The sequence below is a fragment of the Microcebus murinus genome, chromosome 3, assembly GCF_040939455.1.
Source record: "Microcebus murinus isolate Inina chromosome 3, M.murinus_Inina_mat1.0, whole genome shotgun sequence".
Lineage (NCBI taxonomy): Eukaryota > Metazoa > Chordata > Mammalia > Primates > Cheirogaleidae > Microcebus > Microcebus murinus.
Window position 1 is genome coordinate 87,723,108 of NC_134106.1, and position 17,558 is coordinate 87,740,665.

Here is a 17,558-nt window from a genome sequence, read left to right on the forward strand (position 1 = left end):
GACCATCAAGAGTTATGACTTGTACCCTCCAGAGCTTCAGCATGAGTCTTACATGGGGCAGCCGTGGAGCACTGTGCCTGGGTGTGGGGGGCGGATTCCTGAGGTGGCCCTGGGAAAATAGCCATGGAGAGCATCCTGGGCCTGTCCCCTAAAAACATTCTGCTCTCTTAGGCCTGTGACTGGGCTGTGATGGGAGGGACAGCCTTGAGATTTCTGAAATGCCTTGGGAATCTTTCTTCCATTGTCTTGAGAATAGTGTCTGGCTCCCTTCTATAATGTGCTAATTTCTTTAGCAAATGGTCATCTCTTTAGCAAAGGGTGGCTGGGCTACATCCTTGATTTCCTCTCCTGAATAATTTTTTAAATCTATCTATGTGGCAAATTTTTTCCATTCTGATTTCCTTTTAATCATAAATTCTGTCTTTGAATTATTCCTTTGCTCCCAAATCTCAGCAATTAAGATGCCCAAAGTAACCATGCCACTTTTTCTACATTCTGCTTAGAAATTTCTTCTGCTAGATACCCTAGTTCAGATGTCCTCAAACTACAGCCCGTGGGCCACATGCGGGTCGCCTAGCACATGTATCTGGCCCTCTATGTGTTTTTGCCACAGATGCCTGTCCTGCTTAGCAGCTGACTCTTCCCGGGACCACAGTGTGCACTCTCCAACGGTCTGAGGGACAGTGAACTGGGCCTCTGTTTAAAAAGTTTGAGGACCCCTGCCCTAGTTCATCACTCTCAAGTTTGACCTTCCTCAAAGACCTTGGGCATGGACACAAGTTCTTTGCTGATTTACAAGAAGGATGGTCTTTACTCCAGTTTCCGATATCCTGTTTCTCAGTTCTAAGTGAAACCTCATCAGAATGGCCTTTGCTGCCCATCTGTCTAGCATCATTCTGGTCAAGACCAATTTACCAATCTCTGAGGAGTTTGAAACATTCATTAGTCTTATTGTATTCCAAGCCCTCATCAGCTGGGCTTTCTCTAGTCTGCTTCTCCAAATTCTTCCAGCCTCTCCCCATTTCCTACTTCCAAAGCTGCTTCTGCATTTTCAGATATTCATTATCCACAACATCCCACTGCTTGGTACCAATTGTCTGTCTTAGTCTGTTTTTTGTTGTTGTTGTTGTTGCTTATAACAGAATACTTGAAGCCAGGTAATTTATACAAAAAAAAAAATATTTCTTATAGTTATGGAGGCCAAGAAGTCCAAGGTCTTGGGGGCACATCTTGTGAGAATCTTCTTGCTGGTTGGGACTCTGTGCTGTCCTGAGGCAGCACAGGGCATCAAATGACAACAAGAGCTGAACTTGCTAATGTGCTGACCCAGGAATCTCTTCCTCTTCTTGTAAAACCATCAGTTCCCCTTCCATGATAACCCATTAACAATGAGCCCTCCTGATCCCATCACCTCTTAATGGCCCCACCTTTCAATACTGCCACATTGTGGATTAAGTTTCAACATGAGTTTTGAAGGAGACATTCACACCCTAGCAGACACATGGGGAAGTAAGGCCTTAGAGGTAATGTTGGAGGGAAGGGAGTGTCCAGACCACATGGGATCTTATACATTAGGGTAAGAACATTGTCTTAACTATAGTGAATCTTTTTTTAATCACTCCACTGGGGTGTGGTTGATATATAAAGAAATTTACATTTTCTTGCTAACAGCATTCAAGGGATCCCTTTTTTTCCGCATCTTCCCCAACACTTGTCATCTTATATTTTTAAATAGTAGCCATCCTAACAGGTGTGAGATGACATTTCACTGTGGCTCTGATTCATATTTCCTCGATGACCAGGGAGGCTGAGCCAAAAGGCTGAGTGCCCCCCAGTATATAACTATATGTCCTCCCTGGAGAAATGTCTACCCAGATCCTTTTCCCATCTTCCAATAAGTTTGCTCATTTTTCAGCTATTCAGTTGTATGAGTACTCTGCATATCTTGGACATTAACCCTTCATCAGGTATGCGGTTTGCAAGTATTTTCTCACATTCCAGAGAGTGATTTTTTACTCTGTCGATTGTTTCCTTTACTGTGCGGAAGCTTTTTAGTTTAATGCAGCCCCACTTGTTTGTTTTTGTTGCCTGTTCTTTGGTCTCATTTCCATAGAGTCATTGCCAAGACCAGTGTTGGGGATCTTTTCCCTATGTTTTCTTCTAGGAGTTCTAAAGTTTTAGGTCCTACCTTTAAGTCTTTAATTAGTTTATCTCCTTTCATGGTGTGAGACAAACACTAACCTATTCTTCTGCATATTGACATCCAGTTCTCCCAACACTATCCACTGAAGAGACTGTCTCATCCTCATGGTATATTCTTGATGCCATTGACCAAAAGTAGTTTACTCTATGCAAGAACTTATTTCTGGGCTCTCCACTCTGCTCCTTTGGTCTCTGTGTTTGCTTTTATGCCAGTCCCACACTGCCCTGACCCTGTAAATTAATTTGAAATCAGGAAGTGTGATGCCTCTAGCCTTCTTCTTCTTATCCAAGATTGCCTTGGCCACTCAAAGTCTTTTGTGTTAACCATGGTGAATCTTTTTGACACACTTTCCACGTGTCCTGGGTCTTCACTGCAATATAAAATTTTCTCTAGCATCACTTAATTTCCTCCCTCACTTTAAATATTTTGGTTGTGATGCTATCAGCAGTAGCAGCACCAATCCTTGAGGGTTTTGGCCACATCAAATATGCCCACTGGCAACCACTGGTGCCATGGCACTTCACTTAATCACCACTTAGACAACCAAAATCCTTCAAAGTAAGGGGAGGACAAAGTGAATTTAAGGGACTTTGCAAGTGAGAAAACTGAATGAAACAGGAGAAGTAACTTGTCTACGATCATACAGCTCTGATGGTAATTCAGATAAAATCCAGCATTTATTTTTATTCCAGAGCCTTTTAAAATGAAGTGATAACAATTTAAGTTATTTGTAATATTGAAAAGAGGATGAAATTTGGAGCTGAATTTCTTCAAATTGAATCTTTATTCTGCTACTTATTATGGGCAGGGCCCATAGCAGGTACTTAATAAATGTTTGTGAAGTGAACAAATGGGTTGAGGAATGGATGATTGATATTTCATGGAAATTGATATGTGGAACAGATGAGTTAATGCACTTCAAGGCATCGTTCTTAAGGCACATCTGCAGTTACTGCTATTATGTAATGGAAAATTAGAGGGAAAATGGAAATTTACCCTCCAGATGAAGTACACAAATATTCTCAAATGCTCTGAGAAGCTCCCTACGCATCAAACAAAAGGATCCAAATAGTTGTTCTTCAAGGTCACTCCCATCTTAAAATCCCAGCAGTTTTCACCTGGAGAAGGCTGGCGTGCTCGCCATCTGGTGGCCAGAGGTGTAATTAGCACCATCTGCCCTGAGACTTCGCTTCTCAATCTCAAAAGAGGAGATAGATCTCACATTGGCTTCCAGAGTTATTGCTTTTGGGAGGTAATGTAGTGAGGTGAGCATAGCATGGCTGTAGAATCGGATGAGCCTTGGCTTGACTATTTCCTCCACAACTTATTATGGTGAAACCATGAAGAAGTTGTCAACTTCACAGTGTTCTGGGACGGTAAAGCAAGGCTTTTGGAGAAGGAGGAAGGATTAAGACACCTGCTCCTTTGAGTGGCTTGAACCAGGTTATAAAAGCTGGTTGTTATATTTTCAGGAATGTTATAGCCTGGTTGTTAAATACAGACATTATCAAAAAATTATATAAATGTACACTTAAGTTACAGTAGTTTCCCCTTACCCTTGGGGGATACGCTCCAAGACACTTAAGACTGAAACTGGATAGTAGCGAACCCTACATATACTATGTTTATTCCTACACATGCATACTTATGCTAAAGTGTGATGTGCAACAGCAAAACCAGCACACATTTCTTTTTCCTTCTTCATAATTTTACAGATAGAAGATTGGTTCCACCTAAAATCAAGTAGATTTTAGTAACCTCAGCATATGATTTTTTTTTCTTCCTTAATTCAAGAATGTTCCCCTTTTCACTTAAAGGAAACACCTTATGGCTTCTCTTTGGCATATATGAACTGCCGGTGTCACTATCCTTGCACTCTGGGGCCATTATTAAGTAAAATAAGGGTGACTTGAACACAAGCACTATGATATAGGGACAGTCAATCCGATCACCGAGAGGGCTAGTAAGTAACTAACAGATGGGTAATGTATATGGAGTGGAAATGCTAGACAAAGAAATGGTTGATGTCTCCAGTGGGATGAAGAGGAACAGCATAAAATTTCATCAAGCTACTCAGAATGGCACACAAATTAAAACTTATGAATTGTTTATTTCTGGAATTTTCTATTTAATATTTTTGGATCATAGTTGTCCACAGGTAACTGAAACTGTGGAAAGTGAAATCAAGGATAAGGGAAAACTGCTGTTTTTATTTTTCACTTAGCTACCATTCAATTTGTGCTAAATATATGCAATACCCTTTATCTATAAAATAGGATCATGCAAATCAGTACTTTCAGAAATAGGCCATCAGTGTAATGTTCTACAATTAAAGACATAGACTTTGGACAAAATGGGTTAAAATCTGGTCTCAATCACAAATTTATTGTATATAAGGGTTTTATGATATCTGAAAGCAAACCATTATGATTTCACATCCTGATGATTAATTATGAGAGAGTCCAAAGAAGCAACTTATGATCCAAGTGGCTAATAATGTATTTTTGGCAAGACCTGTTTGAGAAAACTCTCCAAGTCCATTTAAACTTTCAGAAATTAATCACAGCAATCAATTGCTGAAACCATTCTTTGAGTTGCAGTGGGGAGGGGAAAGTTAGGCAAAGCTGAGGATGTGGAAGAAACCCACCTGCTCTAGCAGCTCCTCATAAAAGATCAGAAAGTGCAACTTCTCAGGAATATGCACTTCTACACCTTTCATGTTGGGATTAGTGACGGATGGGGGATAGAAACGTTTTTCCAAAACAAGCCCAGGGGATTTCTTTTTCACTGACCTGGGTGTCTCAGGGAATGGAGGAAGGAAGAGAAGGAGATGATGTGGGTAATGAGGTGGGTGGATTTGTACATATGAATCATATTCATGCATTCACAAAATGCTGGAGACCATTAAATTCTGCTATGTTTTTATAGATGGGATTTTAAGACCCAGCAAAAGAATATGATTTGCTTACATTTAGAAGCAGAAACAGAGACGGAGCTAGAAGCCACTCATGCTGCTTGACTTGCCTCTCTGTAGCCCTTTACCTAATGGGAACATGTGACTGAGGCCACAGGCTTGTCTGCAGGTGGGTCTATGGCACCTGGCTGAGAAGTAACGCTTACCTAATAAACTCTTAAAAAAGACTAACTTGCAGATTTAATTTGATAAATATTTGCCATGCATCGACCATGTGCCCAATGTGGTGCTATGTGTTTGCTGTAGGAAAAAAAATGTTACATAAAGCATGGTCTCTGTGATAGAGGCATCTAGCTTATTTTTATATATTCATCTATGAGAGATTTATTTTGTATGCTGCAAAACAATCTAGAGAGAGCATGAGATGGTGTCAGTGCTCAGAGAGGGTCAGGAAAACTTTCTAGTGCCTGAAGAAGGTCAGGGGGTAACAGAGGGAGGAAAGGGTTTGGAAGTCATTAGTGCAGTTCAATGTGCCCTTGTCCAGGGTCTGCCAAGTGTCAGTGACTATGCCATAGGTTTTGTGTTGGTTACCACCTTCAAAGCAAATACCTTAGGATGCAGGTGCTATTTTGTCCATTTTGTACATGTAGAAATTTAAATTTAGAAAGTTAGGTTGCTTGTAGGAGGTCTCATATTTTGGGAAGTGGTAAAGCCGAGATTTGACCCAAGGTCCCAATTTCAAATCTTGGATTTACCACTTTCCAAAATATGAGACCTCCTACAAGCAACCTAACTCTCTAAGTTTAAATTTCTACATGTACAAAATGGACAAAATAGCACTAATGTTTGAATCAGTCTAGGCTTTTCTGAAGGGCGTTCTAAGGAGCGTGGGCCCAAGAAGCTGATCCAAGAAAAAGCAGTTTCATGGACCCTATAGTTGCAAATGCTCCATGCCCCCACTCCCTCTTGGAAATTCACAATCCTCTGAAAAATTGAAAAATTGGGCAATAAAGAGCTCTGTTTATTTTTGTTTAACTCAGTGTTTCTCAAGGTTAGTGCATCCAGAGTCCCCATTTTTTAAAATATGACTCAACATCTCACACAATTATTTTAAGATAACTGTACTTGGAGCTACTTGGAGCAAGAACCAATGGGAGGAAGTTGTAGGAAGACAGCGCTGTTCCCCGAGCTGTTTAAAGGTGGTGTGGGCTGCCTGGGAAGGCAGTGGAGGCCTTAGACCCACTCAAAAATGTAGGTCATTAAATATGAAATGTCAGATTTTGAATCAAAAGTGTAGTTTATTATATCTCAAATGAGAAGCAGTAGAATTGATCAAAATATGTGCCTAAACTGTCGACACAGTGTTGCCATCTTAACGGTAGCTTGTTTATGCCAGCAGCGAAAAAGCCTGGAGAGTGGATGGTGATGAAACCGTGAAAGGCATTTTCCACAGCCTGTTGAGGATTGAATATTTTTCCTTGCAAGAAGTGGTCCAAAGCCTGGAAGAAGTCGTTGTCAGTTGGTGCAAGGTCTGGTGAACACAGTGGGTGACAGAGAGTTTCCAAGTCCCGCCTCTGTCGTTTGAGCAGCATCGTTTGTGTGACCTGGTCCAGCACTGTCTTGCAAGAGGATTGGCCTGTCTCTATTGACCAGTCTCAGCTGCTTAATCACAAGCATCCTTATTGTTTTGTCCAACTGGTTGCAGTAGACATCCGCTGTACTCGACCGACCAGCTTTCATGAAGGTGTAGTGGATAATACCAGCGCTGGGCCACCAAACAGACACAATTAGCTTTTTTTTTTCGATGAATATTCAGTTTTGGACTGTGTTTCGGCACTTCCATCTTTATCCAACCAGTGTACCGAACCACTTTGGAATATCAAAAAGAATCCCTTTTTCATCACACGTAACAATACAGCGTAGAACTCGTTTGCCTTTTATGTAGTGACAGCAAAGAAAGGCCAGCTTCAAGATGATTTCTCTGTTGATGCTCATTTAATTCATGTGGAATCCATCTATCCAGCTTCTTTACTTTGCCCATTTGTTTCAAATGGTCCAAACTTGTTGGAATAGTAACATAAAAGCTTGCTGCTAATTCATGCATAGGTCCCGATGGATTCGCTTCCACTGTGGCTTTCAGGTCATCATTATCCACCTTGGTCTCAGGTCACCCACATGGCTCATTTTTAAGATTAAAATCACCAGAACAAAACTTCTTAAACTACGGTTGTACTGTGAGTTCATTAGCCACATCCTTCCTAAACACTTTGTTGATATTTCGAGCTGTCTATGCAGCAGTGGTTCCACAATGGAACTCATTTGAAAATAACACAAATTTTTGATTTGTACATGGTTTCACAAAAATTGCTCTAAAAAAATGTGAATGATAATCACAAGCCAATGTGTGTTTGCAAGACTGAGGATGTACCTTCACAATAAAAATAAAACAAGAGTGCCAAAGTGAAACGTCAAAGATATCAACGGTCAAACTCAGTACTTAAGGAAATTGGACATTTCATATTTAATAACTGTAATATCTGTGAGGAATGCCATGCCTCAGTTACAAGGAGTGGTTGGATGGATATTGTGCTATTTTAAAACTTTTGATTGAATAAACAAATAATCCTTTTGTTCTGCTGCCATGCATGCAAGACATGTGGGTATAGAAGCCACATCTAGGGTCACCAACTTGTCTGAGTTTGCCTGGGGTGTCTCTGGTGTTCTGAAAATTTTACTTCTTGGGAACCCCTCAGTCCACTGCAAACTGGGGTGGCTGATTTTAGTTAACATCCCAAATTTACAAAGAAAAAAGAGAGTGCTTTTCATTATGCATATATATTAAGTGATTCTGAAATAGTTTCATGGGGAGGAACATGTTTTTGTTTATGTAAAGACAGTTCTTGTATGTTGGAATTCTTTTGGGAATTGGATCTTCATTGGGAAATTTTTATTTGGGGGATGTGGATTGTATGAGCTTCTTTTATTAAACACCTTGTTTTAAATTCTTCTGTTTGTTGATACTTTATATTTCTCTATCAAAAAACATATTTGCTATGTCAAGCAGCTATCAGATTCTCTTCCCTTTTCTCTGAGCTGTATTAGTTTTCATGTGTGATGGTGAGACAAAATATTGCTCTGTAGCCTTGTTAATGAGTAATTTTATTAAGTTTATAGCATTAACTATGAGCCAAGTGTTGTATCAATGCCTCTGTTGCTTTTGAGGCATTACTCTGTGACTGAAATAAATTTAAATCTAAAATAGTAAAAGAATAATATTAAATTTATTTTTGATAAACTCTGACCTCAGGCTTGTTGTTTTTGTGAAGGATATAATCTATAGGATATCAAATCTCATCATTTATTGGGATGTTTTGTGTTGCCAAGTCCGGCCACTAGGGGGCAGTGTCATCTCTCAATTCGCATCTTCAGCTCTCAACTTTGTATACTTTGGATGAATGGGCTATCAATTAGGGAACAAAGAGGGAGTTTGCAGAATGAATTTTATACACTAGCAAATACAGTAAAACCCTGGAAACATTACCATCGTTGAGTAAACACTAGCTTGGGTCTGGGCTCTGACTTCTCGCTGATGATTTTGAGCAAGCCACTTCCCTTGCTAAGCTTCCTCATATAAACTGAGGGAGTTGAACTAGATTAACTCTAATCTCATCGTTGATTCTAATTTCTTTGGCATCAAAACTTGTCCTAAAGCAAACTACCGTAAAGGTCTTTTGATGGAATTTTGTGGAATTCTATTTTGCTTCTTTTCAACTAAGCTTGTGTTTCTGGATATACATGTTCAATAGCCTATGTATAATCTTTTTCTTTTCTTGGATGGTTTATTGTACCTCTTTAAACATTCACTGTCGTGTAATGTATGTTTGCCACTTTATGGAGACTTGGGTTAGAGTTTATGCTTGGTTCACATCTAGGGCAAAGAGAAATGCAATTTAGCCTGCCTTACTCTCAGCTTTGGTTTCTCTAGGAAGATAAGCTACAACGGATTTGAAAATTACAGCTATCCTCATCTGAAAATAAGACGATTTCTTCTGGATCTGTGGCTGATGCTAGTGGTTCATCACAAACAGTTTATATTGTAAATGCTTTGCCTTCAAATAAACCTTTACTCATTTTTAGGAATGCAAAAAAAAAAAAAAAAAAAGAAAAGAAAAGAAAAGAAAAAGTCAAGCTTTAGGGAAGATAAGTTCTTGAAATCTGACAGTTTCCGGATAATGTCAGAATATGATTGCAAGAAAAATGACATGAAATGTACATTAACATAAATCTATAACTGCTCAACTTGATGAAAAATATCACCATAACATTCTGCCATTACTGAACCAACAGATATGTTTTCTCCTGTGACATTTTGTGAGAGTGAATAAATTATCTGGGAATGTGTTTGCATCAAAAATAGAGTTTTGTAATAAACACATAAATCATCCAAACATTTTTCAGCAAGATGCCTGATCCTAAAAATGGGGGGCATTCATATTAATTTTCCTCCTTCCAGCTTCCTTCTCTGTTTAGTTAGTACCACAGAGCTTGGGGAGTTAATGGAGAACTATCAATTATGGAAGTGTAGAACACAAAGATGCAAAGAAAATAATCCTTATAAAGAAGTCTTCCACACAACTTCCCCTGACCTCCAACAAGCACAAGCTTCTATAAGCCCTGCTTTCACTGAGGTCCTCTTTGCAGTTACAATCTCAGTTTACACTGGCATCTGATTTAAAGAACACTCATAGTTTTTCAGCTATGGTACCCGTATAATGAGCCAATACCCTCTATGAAATAGACAGCACTAACTTAATCATGAAAGATCTGTCCTTGTTACTCTCCCTGAGAAATTATTTTGCTTTTTTGTTATGGGAAATTCACATCTCATAAAGGAGCCAGAGCTTAATTCCCTTTTTGCTTAGACTACCAGGAAGCTCAGAAGCAAATTAACAGTTTAATTTTAATGGAATTTAGAGATGTGTGCTGGAAGATACTAAATTTTATCTTTATCTGAATCATATCCTATATGTAGATTTTTGTTTTCTATTTTATTGTTCAAGTTTTTATTAACTACTCCAATATCTTCGTGAACTTTGGCAAGGTGTACGTAAACATACTAATGAATAAACAGACATATTGACATGTGGAATAATGGCCAAAGAAACTTCTGTGGCCAAAGAAGTGAGGGTGGATGTCCACAGTGAACTATAAATGAGATGGCAATTGTGAAGTTCATTTCTCATCTTGTTTCTCCCCAGGACTCATTTCTCAATGAATACCTATTATGACCTAGGACATTATATCAAATGATTGTGGTCTGGTCTGTGATCCTTCTGTGCTTCTCTTCCCTTTATCTGTTGAAAGGAGTGAAAATAATTTCTCTGCCTAATCACTTAGTGTTTCTACGAACGAAAATACATCAGTTAACGGAGAAGAGCTCTGAATCAAATGCTGTGTGCGTTGAAGGCATTGACATTTTTAAGGACTACAGAGGCCCAGCTATGGCAACTTCCCTAAGTTGTGCGGGTTTGGGAGTGGGATGGAAGGAAGGCAGACAGGAATCTGATGGCTGTGCATGCAGGATGCAGGGGAGCAGTGGACTACAGAACGACTATGGCTTCCACCATTGCAAGATCCATTCCCCTTCCAGTGCAACTGATGTGAATAGTCATGGAGGCCCTGTTCATTTCACATTTCAAAGAAGAGGAAAAAGTCCGACTCAGAAAGGTCGAGTGCCTCACTTAAGGTCCTGCAGCCAGGGAGTGACAGAGCCTTGGTTTTGGAGACTCTCCTAGCTCTACTCACAGAGCTGTGCCTCCTCCTATGGGTATCTTCCATTTGCCCCTGCAGGACCATGCTCCACTCTGCTGCACCCTGCTTTCTGCCTGGGGAGACTGCACAGTATGGACATATGTGGGCTGCACTGCCCTCCCCTTTCTGATTGGGCTTAGCCTTTGGGAAGCCCTGGCAAAGGGCCAGAGGGAGGTTGGAGAGAGGTCAGGTGTTTATCTCCTTAGGGTCCTCCCTGTGAAGTCCCCCAGGGCTGGCAGTGTCCCTCGACCAAGGTGGTATGCTCCTTGTGGTTTCTGGTAATTTTCTCCTCATCTCTTTGGCCTAGGGTTGGCAATGTCCCCACCACTGTCAGCCACGGCTCCAGTGCCATCCTTCCCCTCGTTCTTACTTTACCCCCCAACAGTGACAACTGGGTGAATAGTGCCTTTGTCATAAGCTTCCTTAAATTATCCTAATTTGAGTGTGCCATCTGCCTCCTGTTGGGACCCTAACTGTTACACTTTCTCATTAGAGAAAAGGTGCTATTAGTAATATATTAGGATTATAGGATTATTAGTGGGATATAGCATCAGATGCATAAAAGGTGGATTTGATATGTTTCAGTTATTGGGAAAAGTAAATCATGGCATTGTCATCTTTTCCAGTGGGCATTGTGAGGAGAGATGGGGCACAGGGAAAATGCTGAGAGAAGCCATGACGGATGTTATCCAATTAAATTTCTTTGGCTGTGGTCCATTCGTGCTTCTAGCAGGACTGAAATTGATTATTTGCTTTCAGGCACATACCTGTATTGTCATCTTCAAATTGAGTTGTTTTGCCTAAAGCTTTAAAATCTGTTTTTATATTAATTAATTAACATTTTCAAATTAGATTTCTATCATGTGATTTTTCCAGGGTATGCTCAGAGAAGTAACAGAGTCATATATTCAATGCAATCCATATGTTTCAAAACAATTCCACTTCAAAATTGCACAGCACAGAATTTGAGTTTTCACAGTCAATTTTTCCATCAATAAGGTAAAAAAATAAAAAGGCATAAGGTGTGTGAGACACTTTCTAAAATGAGATAGTTATTTCCTGATGGTAATTCAATGGATCACCTTGTTTAAGATAATCCATGACCACAAACAAAAATGCTGGAAGATCTTGAAAACAAAGCAGATGTTCTTATACTTCTATTTCAAACTTTTTGTGATGTGACTTTACCTTTGACGTGTTGGCTTCTGATGTCCTTGGAAATGGGTTTGTCCACCTGTAGAAGACAAAGTGACACCATTATCTCTTAAGTTGCGACTATGACCCCATCTAATGTCTTGACACTCTCTATGGTTAGATTCCCAAGGGTAGAGGTGTAAATCCATGGACTCACTTTTCTTCAAGAATGCCATACATGCATGGTTGGCAGTCAGTAAATATGTATAAATACATGTGCTATTGCCAAGAAAGGGTGCAGTGGCCTAGGTGGTATTTGGCATAAAAACACCTGGAGTTGGGATCCATTCCTGCCTCTTATTGCTGTAAAACTTTGGAAAAAGCATTTAGCATATTACGAGCTTCAGATTTTTCATCTTTATAATTGGGGAAATACTCAGTCAATTCAGATTTCTGAGTTAATATTAAACGTTGAGTTAATATTGAAGGTTGATGTCCACTATCAGGTACGTGGAAGCAATCACGCAGGCAGATCAGAATGTGGCCCAGATCAGAGCCTGGGCTGGGATTCTAGCTCCATCATGTGCTGTGAGGACATGGCAAGCCACTTAACCTTCTGGGGCTCAGTTTCCTCATCTGTGAAATGGAGGTAACAAAAATACTGATATCTCTTGAGGATTGGAGGATGACATGTGACACACCCTGCGATGGGCCTTGAACAAACATGGTGTGTCACTAACCACACTGAATAATTGTGTCATTATTAAGATCATTCAAGACATTAGTGAACTATTAGGGGCTGCACAATTGGAAGACACGAGGCTGAAGAAGATGATAAAGGTATCATAAAGGTGCCTCATGTCTTTGAGAGCCTTTAAGCCTAGATTTATGTTGGGGTCTTAAGTATTACTCTTTATTGGCTAAGCTGAGCTGAGGTGGGCAAGGTGGATGTGGGGTGTCATTGAACCCCCTGCTCTCTCCTATCCTCTTGTGGAACATTGAACTGCAGTATTTAAGCCTGGAAAGGGCAGGGCCCTTCTTCTGCTGGTCAGTCTGCTCAGGTGCTGAGCACTGGTTGGATTTTGGGTTGTGGCCATGGTCTTCTTCATCGTACCATCAGCTTCCAACTGCCCCAGGGTGACCTTGTGGGGACTGTGATACTGGAAGGTTTTTCAGTGTTCTGGTTGCATTCCCGCCTGTTAGTCTTCCGTGTGGCCCACCCCTCAGTGGGATCCTCCAGTGCTCTTGCCCCTCTCCATTGCTAGCCTCATCATGGAGGCAGGAGAGGTTCCCTGTTGTCCCCATTGCAGGTGGGCCTTGCATGCTTAGGGTCATAGGGTTGGGGCTTCCTTGCTCTTTTTCCCTTTGGCAGCCAGATTCTGCTTTGTGTCTTTGGTGGATCTTTTGCACAAGAGAGTTTTTGGCATCTTCTCCAGCAGTAGGTATTAGTAGAGGATCCCAGGCCCAGGAGTATTTTCTGACCCTCCCCTGGAGCTATTCCCAATTTATACCAAACAAATACTTATTTGTGTTTACCAGGTACTTGCAGCAATCCTCGATTATAAGGGAACAAAGAAGAATAAAAGTTTGGGTTCTAAAGGAAGACTGAGACATACATGCGTGTGGATTATAACACAGGTTTCTCAATCATGGCACTATTGCCATCAGAAGTTGGATAACGCTTTGATGTGAGGCGCTGCCCTGTGGCTCATAAGGTGTTTAGCAACATCATGTCTTGCACCCACTAGATGCCGGCAGCACTTATCTGGTCATGACAGCCAAAAATATCTCCAGACTTTGCCAGAGGTGCTGTGCGGGGCAAAATCTTCCCCACGTTAAGAACCACCATTTACAATGCAATGTGTTATAGCTCTGCATAGCTTTTTTCCAGTAGTTTCCCAAAGCTGCTAGCTAGGCACAGCCATGTAGCTTGGTGTCCTTTTGTACCCTGTGCTCACCTCCATCTCACACATGGGAATGCATCAAGCCGCCAATCAGGGTCACTGCCACCTCCATTAGACTGTGGGCACTGTTTACCCCCATTGTTCAGCACAGTGCTCAGTATACACTAAATGCTCAATAAATGGAAGGATGAACAGTGGTTTAGGGCAAGACACTTGTAACCAGTCTAAGGGGTCTAGAAATGAACTAGCCTCTGTAAGGACTATTGAAGATCCATTTCACAGATAGTTTTACCTCAACATAAACACAGAGAGCTAGTAAGAAGCAACTCCTGAGAATGGGGTTATAACCAAAGAGATAATCTGCTTGCCATAAAAACTTGATTATTCAAATACTGATTACACAAGTACAACCTCCCTCTTAATCTAAATTGAGGCCAAGGCTTTGTTTAATTATTTATAAGACAACTTTCTCTCCTCGCCAAAATTTTGCTTGTGCCTTCCAAATCCTTTTTCTCACGTGATTTTACTGGACTTAGTATACAGAGACTGTAGTTCCATTTGCAAAGTGAACTAGCTAAAGGAAGAAATTTGTTTCGACAGGAAGCTACAAAGACAATATGAAGGAATATAAAGTAATGAGAATAGAAGCTTGAATGCTGGCATAGTTGTTTTTAAAAACTCAAATGAGAATTATCCTTCCTAAAAAATTTCTATTTATGAAGGCTTATGTATATGTAAAAGAGGATTATCAGTGATTTTTAGGGAAAGGAAAGCCCAACTTTTTAGCTAAGCATTCTCAACTCCTGCATAACCAGACCAGAACGTGTGGCATCTTCACCCACTGGTTCAATCACTCTGCAATTCTTGTTGTTCCCTGAGCATGCTTCCTACTCTAATGGTTAGTATGCTGAAATGTCCTCTTCCTTTTGAGACAGTCCCTGGTTGGGCTTTCCCAGTTGCAGATCTTAGTGATAGCAGCAAGTAGGAATAGAAAAGTAGGAGAATTTTAAAAGGCAGACCGAAGAAGTGTTCCTTGTGAACAGAAGTTGAACTGGGGAAAGACTGTCTCATTTCCTATTAAACAACTATTTATTTTTTTAAATAGAGTTAAAATAATCGAAAGTTTATTCATTTTCTTTTTCTTTTAATCCCCTAAATGTCCTCCAGGATGTTCATTTCCATCCATTTAACCAGTATCTACTGAGAACCTCTTACATAAAGGAACTAGGTGCTGGGGCTAAAGTAGTCCTTGTCCTCATAGAGATGTCACCTACTGACTGACTGCTTTGTGCTAGGCACGGTGCTCTCTCTGTAGCATCACAAGATTTTATAGGTAAGAAAATGAAGTTTCAGAGAGGGCGAGTAACTGGCCTAAAGGCACAGAGTTACTTAAGTTGGAGCTGTTAAAATGAGAATTATAATGTTCTTCTTGCAAGACTATTTTAAGGATTAAATGTCATTCATTCATTCAACGCAATCTTTATTGAGAAAATTTTTTCTTGACTTCTCTTATCCTGCATTAATTATTTTTCCAAACCACTAATCCTTGCCATATTGTGTGTCTGCTATTTACTTATTTATCATTGATCTATATGTTTCACGAGAGAAGGAAATTGGTTATTCACTGACATGTCCCCAGAGTCTATAATTGTGTCTGATTCTAGCAGGCACCAAAGACATATCTCTTGAATACATTTGCTGAGTGGATGATTGGCGTGTTTAGCTTGGTGCCTATATAAAAGGGAAGTGTTCAATATTTCATCACTCGTCTAACTTTCTCAATCTCTATTGGAAATATTGTGCGAAAATGGAATTGCTTGGTAAAATTTGTAGCTTCCTTTTCTTATGCAAATTAACAAAAGCAGGGGGGAGGATCAAGATGGCGGACAAAAAAACACCACCAGACAGAGTGTCTCTGCAAAAAAGACAGATTCTAGCAGAAATTAGAAAAAAGAAGCAAGAAGACGAGCATACAGCGGATGAGGGCTGGAAGGAGGGGTACCTGAGACCCCGGGGGGGACTCCACGGGAGGAGGCTGCGAAGGAGAACTGGAAGCTGAGACCGCCGGAGCAGCCTGCAGACCAGCGGCAAGGGTAGGTGGCTTTGCCCTTTCCCCTCCCCTGCATCTGGGACTGCTGGTGGGCTCCCCAGTGGGTGGAGAGACCTGCGGACACCAGCCCAGAGATGGCCGCCGTCAGCTAGCGGTGAGCCTGTAGCGACGCGGCACCAGGCTCCCAACTCCCTCCTGGCACCTCTGTGTGCACAGACCTGAGCCGCGTGGCAGGCGCCATATTGCCTCCTCTTCCCCTCCCCTGACCCTACCTGCGGCTGCCCAGAGAGACAATACAGCCACCAGCCGGACCCACCTCCAGAGAGCGGGACCTTCCCTTTTGGGACCCTACAGCTGACTCAGGGGAACTCAGACTGTGAGCTCCCTACCCGCCAGCCCTCACAGGTGCTGCTGGCACGGTGTTCCCAGGAGAACGGTGCAGACTCAGAGGCTGAGAGACATAGACCCAGCTTGGGCTCCCTGTGGATGAATTGGGACTGGCACTCCTCTCCCTGGTGGGGATACAGTTTGAACTCTGGGACCCAGAGGTCGGACCTGCAGACCAGATCCCGTGCACCCAGGTCTAGCATTGCCCGGGACACAGAAGGGATATATGTGAACAGCCTACTGAGGTGTGTGTGGCATCAGGGGCAGATCAACATACTAGAGGGCAACCCTCCTCCCAAAAGGAGGCCGTAAGCCCAGCCCAGGTGGCGTTTCTGCACAGGGAACCTCCCTGCAAGCATCACAATCCGGGGAGGCCTGGTGGCGTGTGGTCTGGCCTGCTGGCAGAGGCCCAGGAGTAGCTGCGGAATTGGGGAGGGTGGAAAGAAGCCAGGCCCGCTCCAGACTGCAGAGCTCAGACAGCCCCACCCCCACAAGAAGACTTTCTGGCTGAGCAGGCCATTCCAGCCCCGCCCTGACAGTTTTTCCTGGAAGCAGAGAACAGAACTTTGACCCCTGCTAACGGCATTGGAGGTACCTGAAGGCAGGCTTACCCAACCCAGCTCTGCCCAGAACAAGAGCTGATAACAGGACACAAAAACAATAGCATAGCCTGTTCCTCCAAGCAAGCGCCACCTACTGACAGGGACGGCATCCTGCACAGCCTTTTCAGGGCACCCACTGACTCATTATACAGGGAGTGGTCGAATCTCACCCACAGACACCACCTAACAGCTCTGAAACTAAACAAGGCATGTGAATACCCAAACAAAAACCTAAAGGAAAGAAACAACAACTGATTGACATGGGAAGAAATCAGCAAAGGAACTCAGGAAATATGAAGAACCAAATGGAAAACACACCCCCAAAGAGGAGCACCAGCCCCTAGAAATGGACACCAACCAAAATCAGGCAACCAAAATGACAGAAGAGGAATTTCGTATGTGGATCATAAGAACACTCACCGACCTGCAACAACAACTCAATAACCAACACAAAGAAACCACAAAAAGCCTCCAGGACCTAGAACAAAAGTTCACTAAAGAAATAGACACAATGAAGAAAAGTTTAACCAAACTCCTGGAAATGAAGAATCAA

The 17,558-nt window shown here is 41.7% G+C and overlaps 1 protein-coding gene across 1 annotated transcript in view; it reads right to left on the bottom strand.

The window, feature by feature from the left end:
* CLNK (cytokine dependent hematopoietic cell linker) overlaps nucleotides 1-17,558 on the bottom strand; it is a 104,975-nt gene that overhangs the window by 49,217 nt on the left and 38,200 nt on the right. The window contains exon 8 of the mRNA XM_076000455.1: nucleotides 12,117-12,162. Within this exon, the coding sequence (XP_075856570.1) occupies nucleotides 12,117-12,162 (46 nt within the window). The remainder of the gene's footprint in view (nucleotides 1-12,116; nucleotides 12,163-17,558) is intronic.